Genomic DNA, 25,161 nt, shown 5'->3' with positions numbered 1-25,161 from the left:
ATAAGGAATTATAAAAACCTTTAGTAAATAGTTATCAAGACCAGGAAGTTTACAAAAATCCCAGCTGACGGTACCAGAGGAGAGTAGAACTGAAAACAATTAGTCATAGCCCTGAGACTATGAATGCTTTTGTAGGAGGGTGGGTACTAGAGATTGAACTCAAGAGCATCTAACCATTGAGTCACATCCCCAATCCTCCTCCCCACCTTTTTTTGTATTTTATTTAGAGACAGGGTCTCACTGAGTTTTTTAACTTGCTAAGTTGCTAAGGCTGGCTTTGAACTTGTGATCCTCCTGCCTCAGCTTCCTGAGCCTCTGGGATTATAGGCATGCATGCACCACCATGCTAGGCCTGTTAGTGCTTCTAATGCAATGAAACCTGGAAACCTTCCTGTGCCACAATTAAACCACTGAAATATACCTAAGAGAGCTAATATATACCACTAGCCTGAAGCAGCAATATTTTTTTGTATATACAAAAATTTTGACCAAAATGATATTATGATATTGTTCTTATTTCATTATTGACTATGGTCTATGGTGGTTCTTCAGTATAATATGTTTAATGTAATGAGTAATAGTATGATACATAAAACTTGTAAAGAGATAAAAATATTTGGGTTATCACATTCTTATAACAAAAGTTTGACATTATTACAAGTATTACTAGTGAAAGAGCTATATTTTGACTTTTAAGCCCTTTTGGAGAAATATTACCAAGAAACAATAAGGTATCAATAACTTCAAAATAAGTAGATTATTTTAGGCATTTTGTCAACAGCTTCAGTTTAGATCACCCCCTCAGTGAGTCTGAAATATTACTTGGCTTTGCTTAATTTCCTCTTTTTAAAGAAAACTCACACTATTCAAGTATCTACCCAATCACCAAACCCTCCAATTAACCCTCTCAAACCTTGTTTCCACCAGATTCATATGCCTGAAACGTAGGCAAATGTAATTGCTTCTAAGAGTCCCTGTTTCTGCTCTCCCTTTCTTTCAAGCCATACTATGTATATATGAACAATTTTTGTAGTTTATAAAGGTAATGTGCACATATTTAAAAACTGAGGAACAGATTGTTTAATGTGAAAATAAATGCTTCTGTTATCTTAATCTCATTTTCTGGAATTAGCGGGTTTTATTTCTGTTTATAGCTCTTCTGTGGTTATAATCATTTCTCTAAAAAAATTCATATTCTATTCTTCATTTATTAACATAGTATATATTTATTATTAGGAAAGAAAGTCAACATACTTTTATTATTTCCCACTTCTCTCACTTTTAAAGGTAATATATATACATATACATATATATATATATATACATATATATATATATATATATATTTTTTTTTTTTTTTTTTTTTTTTTTGGTATGGGGATGGATCCCAGTGGTGCTAAACCACTGAGCAACACTCCCAGGCTTTTTAAAATTTGATTTTGAGACAGGGTCCCACTAAGTTGCTTAGGACCTCACTAAGTTGCTGAGGCTGGCTTTGAAGTCACTACAACTTTTAAGGAACATTCTTAAAAATTTCTTGACTTATTCCAAGGAAGAGTGCCAGCGACTATCCATTATGTGTTTCCTCCCAGACTTTCCTACTTTTAATTTGTGATTTTATCATTGTTTCCTTTATCAAAAGGATTAACATTTACATTATGTTCTGGGACCATAGTTGTCTTTCTGTTTTGTCTATAGATTGCATCTAAATGTGAAATCTAGTAACAGTATTTATGACTACATAATTTCTTATTCTTGGACTGGGGATCTAGCTCAGTTGGTAGAGTGCTTGCCTCTTGAGCACAAGGCCCTGGGTTCAATCCCCAGCACTGAAAAAAAAAAAAAAAATGTAATTTCTTATTCTTCCCAGGATCAAGTGGTATTGCCTTACAAAGGGAAGAAATAATTCTATTGTTTTAAGTCTCACAATCAGAAGAATATTATATTGAAGCATCAAAGTCAAATGAATTTTGTCACATGCATTAATTGTTCAAAAGCACACTTCATTTTAAATAAATTTGGAGTTTGACATACATACATTTGTTTTCCTAAAGTTTTTAACTACTTTTTTTAGATTGCAGAAACCATCTTATGATAAAAAGTATTCATGTTTTCTCTTCACATTCTTAATTATTTCCTTTGCTGTGCAGAAGCTTTTTAATTTGGTACCATCCATTTATTAATTATTAGAATTATTTCCTGAGCTTTAGGGGTCCTACTGAAAAAGCATTGCCTGAAAAATCATGTTGGAATGTTGACCCTTCTAGGGGTTGCATAGTTTCTGATCTAATTCTGAGGTCTTTAATCCATTTTGGTGCCGGGTGAGAGATAAGGGTCTTGTCTCATTCCTCTATATATGGATAACCAATTTTCCCAGCACCATTTTTTCCAATGTATGTTTTTGGCACCTTCATCAAGGATCAGATGACTGTATCTGTGTGTTTGTCTGTGTCTTCTATTCTGTACTAGTGGTCCACATGTCTGTTTTTATGCCAGTACCATGCAGTTTTTATTCCTATAGTTCTGTAGTATAATTTGAATTCAGGTATCAGGATGCCTTTAGCACTGCCTTTTTTTTTTTTTTTTTTTTTTGGCTTAGAATTGCTTTGGCTATATATATATTTTTTTCTTTAAGACATTCTTCATGGAACATTGTCTCATTTGGACTAATTCCTTTGGTATTACTGCTGGCACATACCATTACAACTTTTAAGTAAACATTCTTAAAATTGTATTTGACTTATTCCAAGAACGGTGCCCTTAACGCCACATCACAGGTTGGAATTTCTTATATTTTCACATAACTGGGTTCTTCCATTAGTTTCACAGTATTATGGATGTGATGCTAGCTTTTATTTCATTTTTTAAAAAATATTTGCTGGAGTACATCTATAAGTTATTCACTTCCCTTAGGACTATGAAAGCACAGTTCTACTGCTTCTGACATTTGACGATTCACAAGGAAGTGAGTCACCCTTCTAGCCATCAGACCCTCTACCTCAGAAGCTCTGAGATCCTGGATTCCAGGAGAATTTTTTAATTTTTAAAATTTGTTCTAATTGGTTATACATGATAGAGGAATGCATTTTGACATATTGTACACAAACAGAGCATAACTTCTCATTCCTCTGGCTGTACATGGTGCTCAGTCACACCAGTAGTGTAATCATACATGTATATAGGGTAATGCTTGTCCTATTCTACCAACCTTCCCATACCTACTGCCTACCCGTCCCCTCACTCCCCTCTGAACAAAGTTCCTTTCTTCTTTCCTACCCACCCTCACCACTATGGATCAGCATCTGCTTATCAGAGAAAACATTCAGTCTTTGGTTTTTTGGGGATTGACTTATTTCACTTAGCATGATATTCTCTAGTTCCACCCACTTACCTGCAAATGCTATAATTTCATTCTTAAGTCTGAGTAATATTCCATTGTGTATATATACCACATTTTCTTTATCCATTCATCTGTTGAAGGGTATCTAGGTTGGTTCCATAACTTAGCTATTGCAAATTGAGCTGCTATAAACAATGATGTGGCTGTGTCACTGTGGTGTGCTGATTCTAAGTCCTTCGGGTATAAACCGAGGAGTGGTATGGCTGGGTCAAATGGTGATTCCATTCCATGGTTTTGGGTTTTTTAAATTCACACTGTTCAATATTCAATGGCCTCTTTTAATCTGACCTTTCTGCTTTTCTTTGTTATGTCTTAACAACTCTTCTTTAAGACTGTTGGAACTTCTAGATCTTTCTTCTATGTCTTTTAATACTTCTCTCATGTTTTTCATTTTTTCACCTTTGCTTTACATCCTGGAATACTCTTTAGCCATACTTGGTAAGTCCTAATGATTTTTAATTTGATAATTACATTTTTAATTTATAAGAACTTTTATACTTTGACTTCTTATCCTGAGCAACTTCTTTTAATAGGGGGAAAAGCAGTGGAATTTAATGAATACAATATGTATTGTCTATTTAAGGAAACTATTACAATTTTTATTTTCTTCTATTCTCTAAATTATTTCATCTAGATGAGCTGTTCCTTTTTTTCTCCTATATTTGTTCTTCTTTGGCTCTTTCTAAAATTTAGCTAGCAATATAACCCTATCCCTTTTCCATCTTCTAGAAGTTTATTAGTTTGTGGTCCCCACTCAGGTCTCCAGAACTGCCATAGATTTGTTCCTTTTATAAAATTATTTTATATTAACATGTCTTAATTATACATGCGTATGTGGCTTGGTTAGGTATTTCCATACATGAATATAGTGCAAACTAATCAAATCCAATCAAAAACTAGAGAAGACAGAAGCAAAACTGTTTAGATTGCCAAAACTAATTTTTTCTAGATAATGCTTGCATCATATTCAATATTTCTAAAATATAAAGTTCATATAACAATCTGGTATTTGGGCCTCTGCACAATTTGACCTTCATTCATTTTTCTCCCCTAATGCTCCATTATTTACATTAAAATCAATCTTTTCCTACCCCCTTGAGAAGATTGATGCTCCATTCTTTGCCTGCAATGTCCTTTCCTTTTTTACCTGCCATTTTACAAAGGTAGGCTTGTTCTCCAAGTTGATTTCTTCTGAAGTCTTTTATGATCACTTAAAATATCTAAAATTCTGTCATTTAAAAATACCTAATGAATACCAACCAGGTAAACGGTTCTGTTCTTTGAACCAGAAATGCCAATTTTTCCAATCAGAATTTTCTCTTCTATCATTCTTGTCACGTAATTCAAACTAATTTTACATAAATGGAATTAAAATTTAAAAACAAATGCTTTATTTTTGATACCTTACTATACAGAAAAATATCAAAAAAAAATTTGAGACATAGCCTTTTAAATAAATAAAGTAGCTGGGCTGAGTTAGACAAGTTTTCATTTTATATTATAGGGGAAATATTTCCTTAAACAGGAGTGGTTGGATATTTCCACCCCAAGATGCTATTAGAGAGATAGGGTTCTGCTGGCTGGAGGCAATATGTCATTACACAAATTCTAAGAACTCAGAACTTTTTTTTTTGACAAACCAAGGAAAGCTTTTCTTTAAATCCAGCACCGGAAGAGGATGCTAATGGTCCAGTCCAGTTTCTAAACCCAAGTAATGGTGCATGAGGAGCATTAACTCACATGGGTCTGAAACATGTCACTCACCAAGAACAAAAATAATGATGGGGACACAAGAGTGCCTGGGAGAAACTAACAAGCAGGTATAGAGCATAGTTGTTCCTTGAAAAACAAAAACTGAATAACAAGTCAACATCCAGAGCAGGGTTTGGAGTTTGGTTGGAAGATTAAAAAATCTGCAGGCCTAGAAACAAGTCCTCTGGGGAGGTACTGGGAAGCTTATCTTGATTTTTACCATTTAAGCGCCCCAGTATAGTTGAATATTAGCCTGATAATCTGTGATTCCTTTGAATTGCTTTCTTGACAAATGAAGCATGGCTAACTTTAGAACAGAGACAGACACATCAGTGCACACATTTTAAGCAGGATGATATTTGAGATAAAGGATGCTGATAATCTGTGTCACCCCCAGAACAAGTTACCAGGCAACCCGATGCCATGCTAGTTTTTACAGAGTATACAGAACACAGAAAGTATGTATCAGATGATGCCTAATGTCTGAGAGGAAATTAAAATAGAATGTATCATCCATTGCTTTGGAGAACATTGTATTTGGAAAATAAAAAATTAAACTTGTGAAGAATTTTCTAAAAATCGGAGTTAATTCCCAATTAGGGATTCAGTATAATGAAAACCATATCTCAGGGGGACGTGGGGACACATGGGTCTCAGACTGCCCCTCAGGGGTATTATTTAGCCAGTTACAATCTGTAAGTTTAAAACATACCAAAGTTAGAAACAGACTCCATACGGTAAACAATGGCAGATTGGATACATAATAGCATATAATGATAGATATGTTACAGGCATTAAAACTACAATTGTAGGGCTGGGGAGATAGCTCAGTTGGTATAGTGCTTGCCTTGCAAACACAAGGCCCTGGGTTTGATCCCCAGCACTGCAAACAAACAAACAAAAAAAAACTACAATTGTAAATACAGATAACAGCATAGAAAACTGCTCCAGATAAAATGAAATAAAAAAAGCAAAATATTAAAATGTGCACAGTCTGGTAACAACTATATAAACTTATATGAATGGGGACTAGAAGGAAAAAATAAAACGGAATACAAAGTAGCAGATATGGGTGCTGGGGGTGGTGGTGCATGCCTGTAATCCCAGAAGCTTGGGAGGCTGAGGCAGGAGGATCACGAGTTCAAAACCAGCGAGGCCTAAACAACTCAGTAAAACACTGTCTCTAAATAAAATATAAGAAAGAGCTGGCAATGTGGTTCAGTGTTCAAGAGTCCCTGATTTCAACCCCTGGTTTTTTAAAAAAAGAACTTTAGGTAATAAAATTATACTGTATATGGAAATCATTCTAAATGACTAGATTGTTCACTACTTTTGCCACAAAAACAAAACAAAAAGTGATAAATATGAGATAAGTATCTTGATTTGCTTCACTATACTGACCTTTTGACTACCTATATGTATCCCATAACATCAGATTGTATACCTTAAATATACAAAAAAATTAAAAATATAAACAACCACAAATGATTTGTTAGGATAGGATGATAAGCTTTTCATGATTTCTACATTTTTCATAGTGAAAAATTTGAAAACACGATAGAAGCAGAAGAAAATATCACATATGTAAGTGGTATAGAGAAGGCACAGAGGCAGCACTTGAATTCTGGGAGATGTCTCATTCAATGATTACAGATAATACATTTATCATAAATCATAAATACATCCAAGTACCAAGTGGCTTGAGATTTTTGCCTAGATGGCAACTAAGATGTTGGAATATGTCCTTGTGTCGTGAGCAATTTTAACCAAATTGTAATTTTCTATGGTACTGATTTCATTTCCATGAAGGGATAACATAGTCAACATAACTCAAGTGGTGGGGAAGGGAGGGAAAAACAGGAAGGAGAGGAGAGAGGAATACAAGTTCAATTCTAAGAGAATTCAAATTAAACTCCCCCACCACCCCCACACACAAAAGTCCTTTGCATTCCACTACCTGTACCCAACCTCCAGTCCAACCCTGGAGGTTTTCTACCTCTTAGGTAGTTCTAAGCATGTTCTAATCTGACTCTATAATTTACTCAACTATGTGTTTTAATCAACAAGATAGTAACCTATTTGGAAGTCCATTTCTTCACTTTTAAAATGCATAAACAAGTTTCATATGGGACATATAAGGTTTAATGAGACAAGATATGCAAAATTGCTAGCAAAATGCCTAGTACACAGTAGGTAAATAATGTTTGTTCATCCACATTTTCCCCTTTGTACACAGGACTCAGGTGTTTGTTTAGGAAGAAATGAAGGTGCATGCACCATGGCTGCAGTTGGTTTTCAGATTGACCCCCTCCCTGATACTCTACACTGACCAGAATCCTTCCACCATCATTAAGTTGCTGATCTCAGGACCAGGCCAGACTTCTGAGGACATCAGACTGGAGGCAGCTTTCTGGGGTGGTTCTATATTCAAAATTCCAGTTCTATATAACCTGGTTTCTACAGTGGCTATTCAGTATATAGCCACTGGCCACCTGTGTTTCCATTGAATTTAATTGTACTTAAAATGTAAAATGCATTGAAATCCTTGATTTCATAGCCACATTTGGGGTCCTCAGTGGCTAGTGGCTAACAAATGAGATGGCACAGGTATGGAGTATGTTTATCATTACAGAAAACCCTGTTCAACCACTCTGCTCTAAAGTCTGGGGTACCAATGGGAAAGTAAATGACAGGGTCACTGGCTATTATCTTTATTGATGAATTTTTTTTTTTTTTAATAAATCCTCAAGACCAGAAAAGTAAAGTGAGAAAGTAAAGTGGGGAAAAAAAAAAAAAACTTATTGATGAGGGACCTCAAAATATGCAACCATTCTAGCTCAGTCTGTGAGCCATCAGTAACATTCTTTCCGCATACCATAGCACACTTGTAAAAAAAAAAAAAAATGATATTTCAACAGCAGTCATTTTAGTGACATTTTTGCTAGCAAAAATGTATATTACATGGTTCCTGGTACACCATGCGAAAGGCAGAAGTCTATAGAGGTATATGATGTTCATATGAAGTCTATAGAGGCATATGATGTTCATATGAAGTCTATAGAGGTATATAAAGTTCAGCTGAGCATTTAGCAAGTTTATTTCTATACACAACACAGTAGTTTCCTCTGGGGCCACAAGTACTCAAGCACTATGAGTTAGTTTGTTTGTTTTGTTTTTTGGGTGCTGAGGATCGAACCCAGGGCCTTGTGCTTGCAAGGCAAGCACTCTACAGACTGAGCTATCTCCCCAACCCCAGCACTATGAGTTTGTGAGAGGGTAGTACACGGGGCGCATAATGCCATCAGACTACTCAATAAACTGTTCAAATATTTTCAAGGCTGCTCTTCAGTCATTTACATAACCAGAAAACTCAGGTGAGTTAGTTACAATCATTACACAACTATTAACCTCTTTATAAACCAAATAATCGGCAACTCTTAACCCAGCCACGTGGCTCTTGGAGCATTTTGAAGAAGACCAATAAGGCACTAGACCACTTTGAAATAAATTGTGATCAATTTCTATGTTTCCCCAAGAGGACCCCTTATGGTTTCATCTGCCAGGTACATGTATTATGTATTTCATGGATTGCTGAGCCTGACTGGAGGGAAAAAAAAAAAAAATCACCTGTCTAGAAGAGCAGCACAACTATAAATTCAAAGCTTCCAAACCCGGCAGGTCTCAATGCTTCGGGATCATCTTTCTGTTCCCCTCGGCAGTGCTGTCCTTATTCATCAACCAGCCATTTCAATACTTTTCCATTTCCTTTTATCCCTGACCCTATCACCTTCTCCTCCCTTAGCAGATGGCCTCCCTGATTTCACAGAAGCTATTCAAGTCATGAGCCCAGAACCTGAACGCCCAGCTCTCAAACCTACACATTTACCTGGAGGGCGACCATCTTACTCTTCCCTTGCTTGTGGCAATGTAGAGGTGTGTCCTTGCCCATTGCCACGGCCTTCTCAGAGACCTGGTCTGTAACTTCACGTGCCCTTTCTACTGACCCCTCCCCAGCAGCATTTGAAGACCTCCAGTCTCTTCCACCTTGAATCAGCTCTTCTCCCATGCTCTCCTGCTCTCCATCTTTATCATCAGACACTTTAAGGATTATCAGAACCCACCCTCTCCACATCTTAATTTCTCCCTCAATTTCTTGAATCTGGCTTCTACTCTGGTTATGCCACTGAAATTATCCTCAGCGAAATCACTACCTCCTTGCTCCTAAATCAATAGACATTTTTAGTCATTATTTCACTTTGCCTCAGTGAACCATTTGGATGTATTGACCCTTTGCTCATTTTTTGCATTGTTATTTTCCTTTAGTTTCCATGATAACATACTCAACTGGTTCTTCTATTTTTAGTTAATCTTTAGCAGTCTCATTCTGTCTGTCTCTGTCTCAAATTGTGACAAAATACACATAACAATTTACCTTCATAACCATTTTCAAGTATACAGTTCTGTGGCACTAAGTACATTCACATAATGCAACCACCGTCCAGTTCCTGAATGTTCTCATTTCTCTAAAATGAAACTCTACACCCACTAAACATTTACTCTCCATTTCCCCCTCCCACAGACCATGGAAACTAACATTTTGCTGTCTCTATAAATCTTGACTACTCTAGGTACCTCATAAAAGTGGAATCATACAGAATGTATCTTTTTTGTGTAATTGGCTTATTTCATGTAACATACTCCCTTTATCCTCAAAGTTCACTTATAGTGTAGTGTATGTCAGAATTCCCTTCCTTTTAAAGGCTAAATAATAATTCAATGTAGTATGTCCCATGTTTTGTTTATCTATTCCTCTGTCCATGGACACCTGGATTGCTTCCACCTTTTGGCTACTGTGAACAGCACTGCTAGGAACATTAATGTACTCTCCATTTTTCTTAATTTATCATTTAAATGATGGTGATCTTCAGGATTCTATTCTGGACTCTCATTCTATCCTTTCCTCGGGCAATCTTATCTGTATACATGACATTCTGTTACATGCTGATGACTCCCAAAACTATACTTCATTTCTTTCTTTCTTAGGGTTTAGATACCAAATCCCTGCAGACAGCCTCTTGGATATCAATGGACCTTAAACCCAACAACTACAATCCCAAGCTTCTTATTCTTTATCTCACACTTACCATGTTTCCTATCTCAGTAAATGACATCAGCAAAAATCTTACTTACTCATCACAGACGCCCAGCACTATACTCTGCCCACCACAGTCCTGCTACTGACAGAGCTCCGAGGGAGTCACTGAACTCATGGGCTCCAGGGGACTGCCTCCCACTTTGGCATCCCTGAGAGGAGGTCTTGAAGGACCTTCCTGTCCATCCAGCCTATCTTTTACCATTCCCTGGGTGTTGCAGCTCTTTGCTGAACTTCTTTACCTTATGTCAACATGCCATATGCTTCTTATATTTTCTCTCCAGATCTTTGAAGCTGCTGCTCTTTGTGTCCAAATGATTTCCCTTTCTCTGCAATCCTCTCTCTCTGCACATGGCAGTTCATGGCCAGCTCCTTCTACCCTTCAGTCTCAGAGTTGATGTTCATGAACTCGGAAGCCTCATCTGACTTTCCCATACCAATTCTTCCTTGGCTGTCCCTGCTCAGGGCTCCCACAGCATCCTGCCCTTCTCTTCCACATCACTCAGCATCCAGCAATAGAACTGCCTGTTTCATTAGTGTTTCCTACAGTGGACCATAGCCTCATGCAGGCTGAGACCCTGACTAGCCTCAAATGTGCCTTCTGCCCCCTGCACAGTGATGGAGCCAAGGTAGAAACTTCATTAATATTTAATACATACATCTTCAAAAAATTTGGCCTGAGGCAATTTGAACATCCAGGATGTAGAAAAATTGCATAACAGTATAGCATGCATTCATATCCATCAGACACATTCAGCAATTGCTAATATTTAGCTACATTTTCTTTATCTAGTTATCTCTCTATATATATTTGACAAATTGCTTTAAAGTAAATCACAGATAAAATGAATTCTTCAATCCTGCCAACAAATCCACAGAATATATAAAACAAGTTACAGAAGGAGAAAGACACCATAAACAAAAGCATCTAACTCTCTAAGCAGAATTAATGGAATTCAGAAAAGAGAACATTAAGCTCTGCACTAGAGTTTTATAAATGTACTCTCCTGCCACTTGTTTACTTCCAATCTTTATGAGATATCCTCACTAATAAACAGATGGAACCCTATGAAGAACTGGTAGCTCTAGGAGGGAAGTGGAAAGAACAAATATTTCTTGCAGCTTAAGATGTGTTATATCTCTATTCTGAAGATGAGGAAAGTGGGGTCAAGCCACTTGCCCAGGTTCTGAAGGAGGTAAGTAGCAGATCTAAGAATGTGTTCCAAGTTTCCTTCTCTTTCCATCACTCATCCATTCATTATGACTTAAATGAAAATTTTGATTGAAAAAATTTGACTAAAAATTTTGGCTGGGGTATGAGATGGGCTAACTATAGATTATTGCTTAGGCTCATCCTCTTTCTGGTTCTTATTACCCGTATGGTACAGAAAAGGCAGAGAAAACAAACGAGTAGCATGGAACAATGAGAATCAGAATTGGAAGGTTCTGTACTGTGGTCCTGTCAACAATTGTCTGACCCCAGGCAAGTCACTCAACTCTCCTCCTCAAGGCATTTCATTTATAAATTGAGTGATTTGGATCAGAATGTCATTGAGACTCTGTTTGAAATGCAAAACAACCTAGACTCGGCGATCCTTAGAGATTTGCTTCAGTCCTCACTGGGCGAGACCAGTATGTAGGTCTTGCTGATGCCAAGCCTAGGCTTTGTGCACTCTCAGGAAGGGACTTCCTTGGGGACTCACTGCCAGTGTTGGCCAACTTTAACTGCATGTCCATCAGTACAACTACTATAGCCTTCACACTTCCAGAAGCAGCTCTCCCACTGATTCTGACAATACCTGATGAAGAAGACTGTGCTAAAAGAGAGCCACAGAAGAACTTCATTAAAGGAAACCCCCACTTCATGCTACCCCAATGCATCATCTGCCAGACACATTAGCCTTCTTATCACATCTACAGTTATTTTTCAGACTCTCTGATCCACTGGATAGTACACACTAAGTGCTTTGTCCTGTCCACCTTTACATCCCCAGCTGTTAGCAAAGAACTTGGCAAACAGTTGGCACTCAGTGTTTATGGAACAAAGGTCAAATAACATCACTCCAGAGTATCCAAATCCAACTTATCTTCATGGTTCAAGGTGGATGCCATCTTTTCTTCCCTTCTCCATAATATTTTAACTCCTTCCTCCCAAACTTCCATAATATTTTAACCGTGTTTCTTCTATGATTTATCTCATTTTCTGTATTTTATTTTATATATATATATATATATATATATATATATGTATAATCTTTCCTCTCTGATAAAGTCAAATTCTGAGACAGAAGTCATCACTTGCTAACCACTGAGACCTGATAACACCTAGTTCATGGTAAGGACACAATAAATGCAGAATGAGCACATTGTCATGCACACATACGCTGTCCCCCCAAACAGCCAGCACAATGCATTGCAGATAGTAGACATTCAATAAATATTATTCAATAAATCAAATGCTCTTTCTGATAAAAGTTGTGGCACTAGTACCCTAGAACTGCATATGCTTGTAAATTTTTCCTTTTGGGAAAAATACAGTACCCTTGATTAAAATTCAAACAATGGTCATATCCCTCAGTGGTTATGTCCTCCATAACCACTTCTTAGGAAATAGATGACCTGACGTTAATCACACCAACTAAAAACAACAAAGCCTATATGAAAATTTATAGTAAAAATTAGTAAGATAGTAAGAATTGAAGTATATGTTCTGCAACACTGATATAATATTACTTTACTATTCTAATGATAGTTCTGATAACCCACAAAAGTGAAAGATCCAAAATTCACACACATTATGATACTCACTGTGGAAAAATAGAATGTTTATGGAAAAAGCAAATATGCAAAATAGAAAAAAAGTTATTTTGAGATGGTGATGTTATAAATTATTTTCCTCCCAAAGTTCCCTTTAACTTTATTATGTAACTAAAAAAATTGGTAGAGTCAACAGTAACTTTTCCTCAGTATGGTTATGTTGTTTAACAAAGACAAAAGCATAAAATCAAATTGCCTAGTAACTAGCTATTGTTTCAGTTTTTAACCCAAGGACTCCGACAACACCCAAATATGTCATGAGTTATAAAGTTAGGTACATGATACTCAGTGCAGAAACAGATTTAGATGAGAAGTAACTAGTCCCAGTTACATAGACTCAGGAACCATGAAACTAGTGATGGGATTACCCACTCAAGAAAACTATTAACTAACAGACTAAACATTTCTAAACCAAAAAAATTCAAAATCTGAAATGCTTCAAAAACAAACTTTTTGAGCTTTGTTGTGACAAGTGGAAAATTCCCAACCTCGCTCACATGAGACATAGTCCAAATGCAGGCAAAAGAAGCACTGTATAAAATTACCTTCAGGGTATATGTGTAAGGTGAATATTAAACAAAAAGAATTGTGTTTAGACTTGAGTTCTATCCCCAAAATATCTTTTGTGTGCAAATGTTACAAAATCTGAAAACAATCTGGAATCCAAAACACTTCTGTTCCCAGTCATTTCAGATAAGTGGTGCTCAACTTGGACAATTTGAGAGGGTTAAAGAAAACTGCAACCCTGAAGGATCGTGCAGAAAAGAGAGAGCAGGTAACAACACAATGTCTTCTAGGTTCTCCACTGTCTTCTACCCACCTCATTGTGTTATCTGATAGGGTCTGCAGACTGGACTGTGGGCCAAAAACGGCCCACTGCCTGATTCTGCAAATAAAATTTTGTTGAACACAGCCATGCCTGTTCATTTATGTATCATCTGTGGCTGTTCCTGCCCTAGGCATTGAGTTAAATACTTGTAACGGAAACTGGCTTGCTAGGCAGAAAATATTTACTATTTGCCTATTTACAAAGAATTATTCATCCTATAGCCACAGATATAAGAGGACTTATAAAGAAACATGGCATGTAGATGATGAGCTACCTTTTTTCTATTACTTTTTCTTCAAACATACCAGCATGGAGGACAGGGTGGGCATATTATCCAAACTGAGACACTTTTGAGGTTGAAGGGGATGCCAATTAGACTGTACTCCAGGATGCTGGTAAAAAACCAGGACTATACCAGCCTGAACAGAAGATGGGACCCTTACTAGAAGGGTCAATAGTACAAGAGTAGTTTTCAAAGGCACCCAATGCCTGCTCAGGGACTTCTTCTGTCTGTACACAGACTTCTGGCTTCTCTTTTGGGTTCTTCCTATCTTTGCTGCATTCCAATGCCTTCCCACTGCCCTCTGTCCCAACTCTGCCCTAAAGCCTGCTCTGGCCCCTTAGATAATCAGCTGCTAGGACAAGACACAGGGCTCCAGACACAGGGCTCTTATTCAACAAGAAGGAGAAGACTCTACCCCTCCTATTTAAATAACCTTGAATCACTCTAAATCAATACAATTAAGAATTTTGTATCTACAAATTATTCTTAGTTTACTATCAAGGCAATGTTTTAAAAATCTGCTCTCTTTGTGAAAGAATCTGATTTCTCAAACAAGTTATTTAATAACCACCCCCCATAGCATTTCTTACAATGGGACACCGAAGTAAATATCTTATCCATAGATTTGAGACTTTAATACTCACTAATGCTGTTTGGAGAATTATTTAAGACAAAGTTTCTAGGTTTAGCATTCTAGAATTTGAAGCAAAAGAACAATACACATACTCCCAACCCTTTTTTTTTTAAGTTAAAAAAATTAATATTGTGGGAGAAAGAAATAAAATGAAAGATGTTCAGAGCAGCTTTGATGAAAGCTAGGACCTTAGACTTCATGAGGCTAATCTCTGTGTGAACAACTGCTCCTAGCTTTGAAATCCCTCTGAATGGCTTTCCAAATATTGCCATCTGGTGGAATTTCAGTTAATTGTTTCTTTGTTCTACGGAGCTCCTGGAAATGAACCTTTAAGGCATTATTAGTCAGAGACCGAGTGTACCAGTGGGAAATAACTGAAGGTCAAAGTGATTGTCTCTCAAAGACAAATCCCAAACTGAAAAAAAATAAAAATAAAAAAAATGGGACTTTTTGGGTCTTCATCCCTGAAACGAGATGATCTCTCTCAGGTAACAGAGTGGTTGCCTTGCTGTTTAGCAATACCAAGCAAAAATAATTTATTCACTAATAATTAGAAATATCATGAGGTCATTTTGACGGCATCTTGATATTCTTCTCTTCTGCTTATCACCAATAAGATCTCCAAAATTAAACTTTAATCCGCTTGACCATTTTTTAGAGGAATTTCTAACAGTGGTTAATTAGTCCTTTGTATACTTGGGAAGTGAAATATAGTTTGAAAAATAATTTTTAAATAGAGCATATTTACTCAAAAATTGCTTGTAATACTATAACAGAATTTTGAAAATAAATACGTTATGTAGGCAATAATACTACTGTCTTCAATATAACCTTCAAACAAGGAATCATGCAAAGTAATTTATATTGAAACCTTACCTTGAGCATCCAGGCGCTCTCCCTGGCTGTCGAAATGAACGGTTCCTCTGGGAAATGGGACACTGGAATAGTAAAAATGCAAGGAAAATAAGAGAAAGCATCTAATATGATAAAAACATAGAAACAGAATTATAATTTCGTTCATTGGGTGTGGCCAGCAATGAAAAAGAAAATTACAGAAAAACACACCCAAAATATCCAAAGTCAGTTGATTTTATCATATAAAATTGATTAAGTTTATAGAATTATTCTCTCAATCTATACTATCTACTGATAATTTACTAATATTATCTATTGATAATTTGTGAAATTTTAGTGTAATGTTAATCCTATGGGGAAATAAATACTTTTTAAGCTTCAACACTCCCACCCCAAAGTCTGAAGTGATGAAAAATCACTGTTAGCAGATAACCCCAGGAAGCAGTGCCTCTAGTGATATATCAAATGCCAACATCAGAGTATTGACTTCCCCAAACTTAATTTGCAGGTTTTATATCTAGTATCAATATGGGCTTGATCTGGTCAAAAAAGATTTTTGTTCCATTTTGATAGGATAAGCATTAAACACAATTGTCAGGATCACACTTCAAAATAAATACACAACAGACAGAAAATTTACTTTCTTTATATGAATTAATTTCTCTCCAAAACATGTTATGGCTTAATGATAAAACTGAGGAAGGACAAATCCAATTCTGGAGGCTGAGAAATACATGAGCCCTATACTTTGAAGGCCCAGTGTTAGGGAGGTGGTTGGTTACCAGAGAGGCTGCTTACGGTCCAACCAGATGCTGCTAAAAAAATGACCTGCCACGCCTATGTGCCTGAGCCTTAACTGTCTTCCCCTCCACCCCAAGAGACAGATTAGAAATGATCCCTTCCCACCTTCCACCTGAACCCTCGCCCTGCACATTGCTCTTCTGTATTTTCTGTCTCTGATCATTTGAGAAATGCCTTATATAGTTTAAAATCAGTTGTATAAAAATAAGATATCTGTGGCAGAGCTATATGTGATTAATCCTAGACAAAGTTCTGGAGATGTTACTGGGAGAAGATGTTTTTTAAAGGGAAGTAGGAGGCATTTTATACTTTTTCTATAAGAGAAAGATGGTTAAAAAAGAAAAAAAGTGTTGAGAGAATAAAGTAAAAGTGACAACTGAATTGTTAATGTTACACAGGTTGAGCATTCCTAATTTGAAAGCTCCAATCCAAAAATGTTTCAAAATTCAGAACTTTGAGGGCTGATATGATGCCACAAGTGAAATTTTTCACACTATAAAACTTTTTTTTTTTTTAATTTAGTTGTAGACGGGCACAATACTTTCATTTATTCATTTTTTTAATATGGTGCTGAGAATCCAACCCAGTGCCTCACACATGCTAGGCAAGTACTTTACCACAGAGCCACAATCCCAGCCCCTCATACCATAAAACTTTAATGCACAAAATCATTTAAAATATTGTATAAAATTAACTTTGGGTTATGTGTATAAGGTATATGTGAAATACAAATGAATTTCATGTTTAGATTTGGGTCCTATTGCTAAAGTATCTCTTTATGTATGTGCAAATAATCCAAAGATATTTGAAAATAATTTAAAATCTCAAATACTTCCGTTTCTGAGCATTTCAGATGAGGGATCTTCAACCTGTAGTATTCAAGGAGCTCAGAAGTAATTTACATACCTTGACTTGTTTAAAGATCAGAAGATTTAACATGAATGGTTTCAAGAACTAAATTTATGAAAACTATAATTTTTTTACTTCAGATAAACAGGTAGAATTTATACATTTTATACCAGAATTTAATTTTATGAGTGTTTCATATCTTTCCAAAATTTAATGGTAGCTGATAAACTAAAAATCAGATTTTATAAAAGCAGTTCCAATCCTATGTGAGTTTCTAAAGTCTTCCAATCTTTCAGAATTTTAACTGAATGAATCAGAATAAAATTTTCATTTGCCTTATTTAACTTGTAACCAGCAGTTATGTTACTATGCAAAGTACTGGCTGAGTTAGGAAGCAGGAGTATAAGTTTCCTAGTTTATCAATAAACCAGATAATTAACCCTTAGGAGATTCAGGCTTGTCTGTATGCAATTGGCCTTTATGTTTTCTCACAACAGCCCATTGCTAATTTTTCATCAACTGCAAAGGATACGTTTGGAGAAGAGTGAAATCATTTATGGAACACCCTTTGCATCAGTGATTTCACATATTTTACCTAACTTAATCCTCAAAACCATCTTATTAAAAATGAAGAAACTGAGGCTCTGAGTACTGGAGCAATTTATGCAGTATCATGCAGCTAGAAAGTGACAGGTTTTAAGTGAGTCTTAGACCCTAGCATCTGCTCTCTCAGCCATTTCATGCCACCTTCGAAAGAATGGAAGGCTAGCCTTCCCATTCAGCTTTTGCAGTTGTAGTACCGGGAGGCAATAGTTTTTTCCTGTGGTGCTTGGCAGGAATCGAGCAGCTATCATCTGTAAGTCTGACCCTTTCTTTGCTTTCTGCCATGGGATTATGCACAGGGGCCCTTGCTACCTGTGGTCCCCTAAATCTTGGGCTTCCCACCTTCCAGAATCCTGTGAAATAAATCTTTGGTCTCAGGTATTGTTAGTACATCAAAAAAAAAAAAAACGAATTAAGACACATGGAATACTAAGTAATAAAATGGCTTCAACATTTTTCCCCCCTTTCATTTTCCAACCACCACATTTTGGAGTAATTTATTAAGCAGGAATAGGTTACTCATATAAATTTCGATATCTGAAAGTGAGGGCTGCCATTACAAAGACCTAAAACATGGTAATGATTTTGAAATTGAGCAGTGGACATCGAGGAGAGTGTTAGTGACCACTTAAAGTGCCTTGAATGTGCTATGAGTGAAATTTTATGCTTCAACTACTGATAGGAACAACAATCTGGATGTGGCTCCAGAGAATTATGCTGTATGAACAAAGCCAATCCCCACAGGTTATATGCTTCCAATTATCTAACATTCTTGCAATGGGAAAACCATAGAAATATATCAGAGATAAGTGGTTTCCAGGGGACAAAAAAGGGTGAGGGTTGGAGGGAAGTGAGCATGGTTGTAAAGGGTTCCTCATGGTGATGGAAATCTTCACACCCTTAAAGGTACCATTGTCAATATGCTGGTTGTGAATTTGTACTACAGTTTTGTAAGAGGTTACCACAGTAGTGGATAAAGAATACATAGTCTCTTAATATTTATTATATCTATATATTAATGTACAATTATCTTAAAAAAAAAAAACAACTACTAGTATTGAGCAAGATACCTCATTTCTATTTTCCTATTTTTTTCAGACAAAAACAAAAACTCCAAGGCAGTGGATAAGACGGGATTGGAAACTTGCTGCACTTTGCACACATTCAGGAAAAAATATCTTACCTGAGATTTTAGCAATCAGAAATCACTGTCAACAATGATTGCACAGCACTGTCCAATTTTACCTATCTTGGAATCTTCTCTGCTGTAATCCCTTTTCTCCTACATTTACTTCCCCAGTCCTTCATCGGAATTCAAAATATCAATACAAATTCAAAGCCAGAAATTTCATACACCCTGCATTTTTGAATAAACCTCTCATATTGTCAGGTTCATACTACCTAGAAATTTCTATAATTTATACATTTTATTTGCACGGGAATGGAATTTCCTCCTTTATGGTTTGTTTTTTGTTTTTGTTGTTCTACACTGGACCACACACTAAATAAGGACATAACCTTTATCACCAAAACACCAAGAAGAGTCTGCACAGTGTCCCTTCATGCTGACTTGTAATCTTTTGCTGTTTTGAGCATTAGGCAGCTCCTCAGAAATGAGCAGCTGGTTTTTATGACTTGTTTGTTAGTTTTGTTTTCATTGAAAAGACCAAATATCTTTATTATGATGAGAGTCAGGACATGGTTGAACTCTTTGATGAAGCACATTCTGTTTCTACAGAAGTTCATCCTCTAAAAATTTCAAGTTCTCTATGAACAAACCCAGAATTCTTGCATCCTGTGTCCAAGGCACAGAAGCTGGCTATCTGTCCTTGCTAGAGAGTCCCTCCAAAGCGATTGTTCCTTCTATGCCTAGCCATAAAAACCACAGGGTCATAAAAGATGTATCAGAATGAAAAAATGGTTGTAAAAATATTTCCGGTCCTGCCATGCCACTGAAAGAACATTTTAGTCTGGTTTCACTGTGGTGTAGGTAGGTGACAAAGCTTCTGATCAATACAAGGTTAGAGCATGGTCTTCACAAAGGGACAGCATCACCACCTCCCCAGCCCTTCACAGCTTTTCCAAGAAGAGAACACTGCTGGGGCCTAAGCCTAGTTTGCCTCTCAGGAGTTAACTATCTTTGGATGTTCAAAATGAGTCTTATTCTGAATTCCAAACTCCCCATGGTATTGGATTGCTCCAGTTGTAGATCACATTCTATAATGTGGGAGGTCCCAGCTTTCTAGGAATAAAGCTGCTTATGGGCATTAACAGAATGTTGCAGGCTATTAATCCTGAAGCTGATCCTACTCACATCAGTCATCAAGAAAGCCCTGCCTCCAGCAAGCACTGTGTCAATTAGTGGTCTTGGGAGGGGCTCAGGGCCTTCCCCAGGGGCAGCCAAAGGACGCCCAGGGCCCGACTGCTGGGAAGCATGGAGCTGAGCACACACCAGGGAAACCAAAAGCCAGCTGAGAGTATCTGGCAGGCAAAGGAGGTCAAGTTACACTGAATCTTGGATATTGAGTCTAGTATGACTCATTCTCCTTAAGAAAGACAAATTACCAAATGACCCATGTTGTATATTTAAGGGCTTTTAAAAAACTGCTTGCTGATAAAGGGATTTGGGTGGTATATGTTGAGAACTATAATGATGTTATAAACTTACAGTTGTGTGATTTGGGTTTCTGTAAATATAAAAGATAATCCCAAGAAACTACCTAAAATGAGAGCTATAATAAAATATAAATTAAATTCTTTTTCTATAAGCATAGCTTAACCCTCTTTTCTTAGAATCCTCATTTACCTATCTTCTATTTCCCACGTGAACCAGAATTAAAATAATTTTTAATATTGCCCCCTCCCCCTCCTTTTTTTTTTTTTTTTTTGTGGTGCTGAGGACTGAACCCAGGGTCTCACGCGCTAGGCAAGCACTCTGCCACTGAGCTACATCCCTAACCCCAAGATTGCCCTTTCTATTCTAAAATTAAGAAAAAGTGTAGTGTTAAAGATACAAAAGTAAAATTCTTTTAACAAATGACAAACTACATGTGTAAGAAATACCACATACATAATTCTGTGAACTTTTTAAATAATTACATTATGCTTACCCTTTTATCCATTTTTAACCAGTTATCTTTGAAAATAGTGTAGGAGAAATAGAATAGCCCTTTCCTTGTGGGTGTGATTGATATTGAAATGTAGCAGAATGCTTGTGCAGCAAGAAAGTAGTACAGAGAGGTTCAATTTCAGGTTCAATTTCAGAGCTCAGGATTCAAATTTAGTGCTTGGATCAGAGTAGAAACTAAAGCCTTGCTTTCCATGTGTCCTGTCTTTGTAGTCTGTTATTCCTTTGGCCATATAAAGGAGGAACAGTGGCATGTTAAAAGGGTAAAAATAAGTAAAGTTTTGACTGTGGTAAGGTTTTTAGGACACTGGGTGTTGAGGTCATGACCTCCTTCAAAAGACAGATGACCCTCCTCCTTTAGCGTTGTGCTCTGTGAAAATCATTTCACACTCTTATTTAACATCTTCAGAGGCTATTTAAAGTGTTCTATGTGGATCAAACTTGTAAAAAAGGTGCAGGCACATTTGCATCGCCTTTGCCCCCATGAGTTCCCTGTTTGAACCACGTGAAGACCCCAGAACTCTGATGTAACAAGTGACACAGTTCTTGTGGTTCCTGCTATGGGCTTTACGCTGGATAGAAATCCACTTCTGAAAGGTTTGGAAAAAAAAAAAAAAAAATCAACACCTTATTGGAAATCTGACTAAAATACCCAATTTGAAAATATTTCTTAAAGGTTTTTCCTTCCCTAATTATATATGTCTGTTGCTCTTAACTTTGTAGACTTCTTTTACATAATCAGCTCAGCAGATCGCAAAGTTGTGATTCTTTTGCTACTTCTTTAGAGATTCACTCTGCTTGCGTTTCTGCTAGGAGTTTCTCTTTCTGTTATGATTTTTCCTTAGAAACTCTCGTGGGTACTGAGTTGCAGATCCAAACTGCTAATTCAGAGTTTCTCAAACCTTTTTTCATCATTCTCTCTTACCCATCCCCCACCTGCAAGGAGCCTTTTTAGTCCTCTCCCTGCTTGTCATCCATCCTCAGGAAATCAAATGGCAAGGAATAAGATTTTTGTGTTAGGATGGAGCTTTGGAGGGCCACAAACCATTGTAATAACCACTTTTCATCCCCATCTGGGAGTACATGCTCTAATCCCAAGGGACAAACCAGCATCATCAAGCACCTCCTATGAGTCAGGCACTGTGCTAAGAGCTAGGGATACAAACATGAATAGCACAGGACTTCCTGCACCGCAAGCTGTAAAACCATTTTCTGTATTGCTCCATGAAATAAAGAGGATTACCAATCCCACTCTTCACGTGCAAAACCCGAGGCTCAGGGAGATCACACAGCTAGCAAAGGACAGAGCTGGGACCCAAACACTGATCTTCCAGTTCCAAATCTTATGTTTTTTCCTATAAATCCATTCTGAAAAAAATTGGGGAAATACTTCAACATATGGGTACAGGCAAAGACTTCCTGACCATGACCCCTACAGCTCAGAATATAAGGGAAGGAATAAACGAGATGGCATCCAATTAAAAAGTTTCTGCAGAGTAAAGGAAAGAATGAACAGAGTGAAGAGAAAAAATGAACAGAATAGGAGAAAAAAAATCTCTGCCAGAAGAGAATGCCAACAGAAGACTAATATCCAGAATATATAAAGAACTCAGAAAACAACATTAAAAACAAAACAAATAGGTGAAAGAACTGAACATTTTTCAAAAGAGGAAGTACAAATGACTAACAATGGTGTGAAAAGCATTTTCAACATCTTTAGCCATCATGGAAATGCAACTCACAAACATCAAGAATCCATCTCACTCCAGTTAGAGTGGAAAGCATACAAAGATACAATAACAATAAATGCTGGCAAGGGATGCTGGGTGAAAGGAACTCACACTCTGTTGCTGAGAATGTAAATTAGCATAGTAACAATGGAAATCAGTATGGAGGTTCCTCAAAAAGCTAAAAATAAATCTACCAGATGATCCAGCTATGCCATCTTTGGTATTTATTCAAAAGAAATAAAGTCAGCATATTTTAGAGATACATGCACACAATATGCATACTGCAGCACAAGTCACAATAGCCAAGTTATAGAATCAGCCTAGATGTCTGCCAACAGATAAATGGATTTAAAATGTGATATATGTACACAACTGAGTTTTATTCAGTCATAAATAATGAAATTATGTTATTTACTGGGTGGAACTAGAGATCATAATTTTAAGCAGAATAAGTCAGACTCACTAGGGAAAAATATTGTTAAAAAAGGAACTCAATGAAAAAAGGGGAGACCAATAAGTTAGAGGAAAAGGATTGGGCCAAGGGAAGAAGAGAGAATAGTGGGGTACTGGGAAGTGAAATTGATCAAATTACATTTTTACATATGCACAAATATGTACCAATGATACCCACCATTTTGCATAACTAATATGCACCAATAAAATGTTTTAAAATCCATTCTGACCCATTCTACCCTTTCCTTCTCCTGTTTAGGTCAACCTTCCTTTGTAGAGTATTAAAATTCAATTTCATATGTTTGAAGCAAGAGGACATCATGTTTTGATCTTACAACTTTTTATGTGAGGTTCCTATTTTTCCATTTGTTCAACATTCACTGAGAACATAGGAATGACAACAGCCACCACTTATAAACAGCTGATATGCATCAGGTGCTGGGCTAAGTACATCATACACCAGCACATTTACTACCCACCCCCAGCCATTTCTGTCTTATAGATGCATGAACTGAGGCTGCTGGCAGGACTGGGATTCAAACTTAGGTTTGCCAGACTTTACAGTTGGAGCTCTTAGTACCACCTTATATACCTGTCAAATGCCAAGCACCATGACAGATGCTGAGGCTCTAAGGGTGAACAAGACACAGCGCGGCCACCAAGAAGCTTAAAGTCTAGTTGGGTGACAGACACACACATTAATAATTACAACCTGGAGTTGTGGATGTATTGATGCTGCGACAGGGAGAGAAGAACAAAAGGGATTTATGACTGCCACTCTCCTGGATAGTATGCAGAGTTTGAAAGTCATTTATGTTTTTCTCACTCTAAAAATTAAAAGAAAATAAGCATTATACTTCTCAGGTGCTTCTATTGCAGTGTTCTCCAGACTTTATGACTCACTTGGGAATCTTGTTAAAATGCAGATTGTGATCAGTAGGGCTGGGGTGGGGTGGGGCCTGAGATTCTGCCTTTTTAAAAACTTCTAGGTGATGCTGATGCTGCTAGTCTGGGGACCACACCTTGAGTTGCAAGGCACATGATTTCTACATCGGAGCTCTTTCCAAAATTGCTACTTTGGCAAACTAACATGCACTTAATGGGTTACTCAGCTGATCCCAAATCAAATAAACTCAGTTATAGCTCAGACCTTGGACCAGCAGCAAAATTAAGGATGTAAAGTCCATCCTTGGGTCACCTAAAATTTTCTCACCTTTCCTTTACCTTCACATCCTTCAGTAGTAATATCCTCAGCTAGAGCTCAAGATCCTTAGGGGAAAGTTCTCTTTTTTCCAAGGTAATATGAACTTAACTACTCTGTGAAAATTCATTACAGAGTGCTTATAACAAAATTTTGTGATTTTTCTGCTGACCTGAATGGCAGGTTTGAATCTTGTTACCTGAACACCCTAAGTGAGGCCACTGTTATTTTTGTGTAGACAACTGTGTCAGAGGAAGCCATCACACATATATCCAGTATACTTGAGACAGGAGGATGTTCAGATAACTCAAATTGTGAGAAGCAAACAATGAACTAAAACGGAAAGTTTGCATTACTGTTTCCATAGCTGTACAGTGTACTTGGACCATCACTATGCTTAAAAGTTTCAGGTTCAAAGTGACTTATAAGATTGCCTGCCTTTCCCAACCACATTACTGAACAACTCACCATTTCCTCTTTGGGTGCATTCACATTTCCAGAGAGAAAAGAAGTGACTATGAATGACAGGAATCTTCAGATATGGTGGATTGTGTTTCAAAATTGTTTTTAGCAACTCATTTTTGAAATACGCATTTTCCATGGGAAACATGAGGTAGTTAGAGGTTAAGATCCTGGTATGTATCAGTATCCTCATGGGTTACAAGGACCTCTGAG

General features: G+C 37.0%; 1 protein-coding gene across 3 annotated transcripts in view; it reads right to left on the bottom strand.

Annotated features, from left to right (window-relative positions):
- The window catches only part of Mapre2 (microtubule associated protein RP/EB family member 2), a 151,977-nt gene that overhangs the window by 112,166 nt on the left and 14,650 nt on the right, over nt 1-25,161 (bottom strand). For all 3 annotated transcript variants that reach the window (XM_047526378.1, XM_047526377.1, XM_047526376.1), the window contains exon 2: nt 15,744-15,805. Coding sequence is in view for 2 of the 3 variants with exons in the window: in XM_047526377.1 (XP_047382333.1) it covers nt 15,744-15,805 (62 nt within the window). In the remaining variant the exon portion in view is untranslated. The remainder of the gene's footprint in view (nt 1-15,743; nt 15,806-25,161) is intronic.

Source organism: Sciurus carolinensis, chromosome 15 (genome assembly GCF_902686445.1).
Source record: "Sciurus carolinensis chromosome 15, mSciCar1.2, whole genome shotgun sequence".
NCBI classification, from domain to species: domain Eukaryota; kingdom Metazoa; phylum Chordata; class Mammalia; order Rodentia; family Sciuridae; genus Sciurus; species Sciurus carolinensis.
The sequence above is the reverse complement of the archived record's forward strand: the minus strand, read 5'-3'. Positions and strand labels throughout refer to the sequence as shown.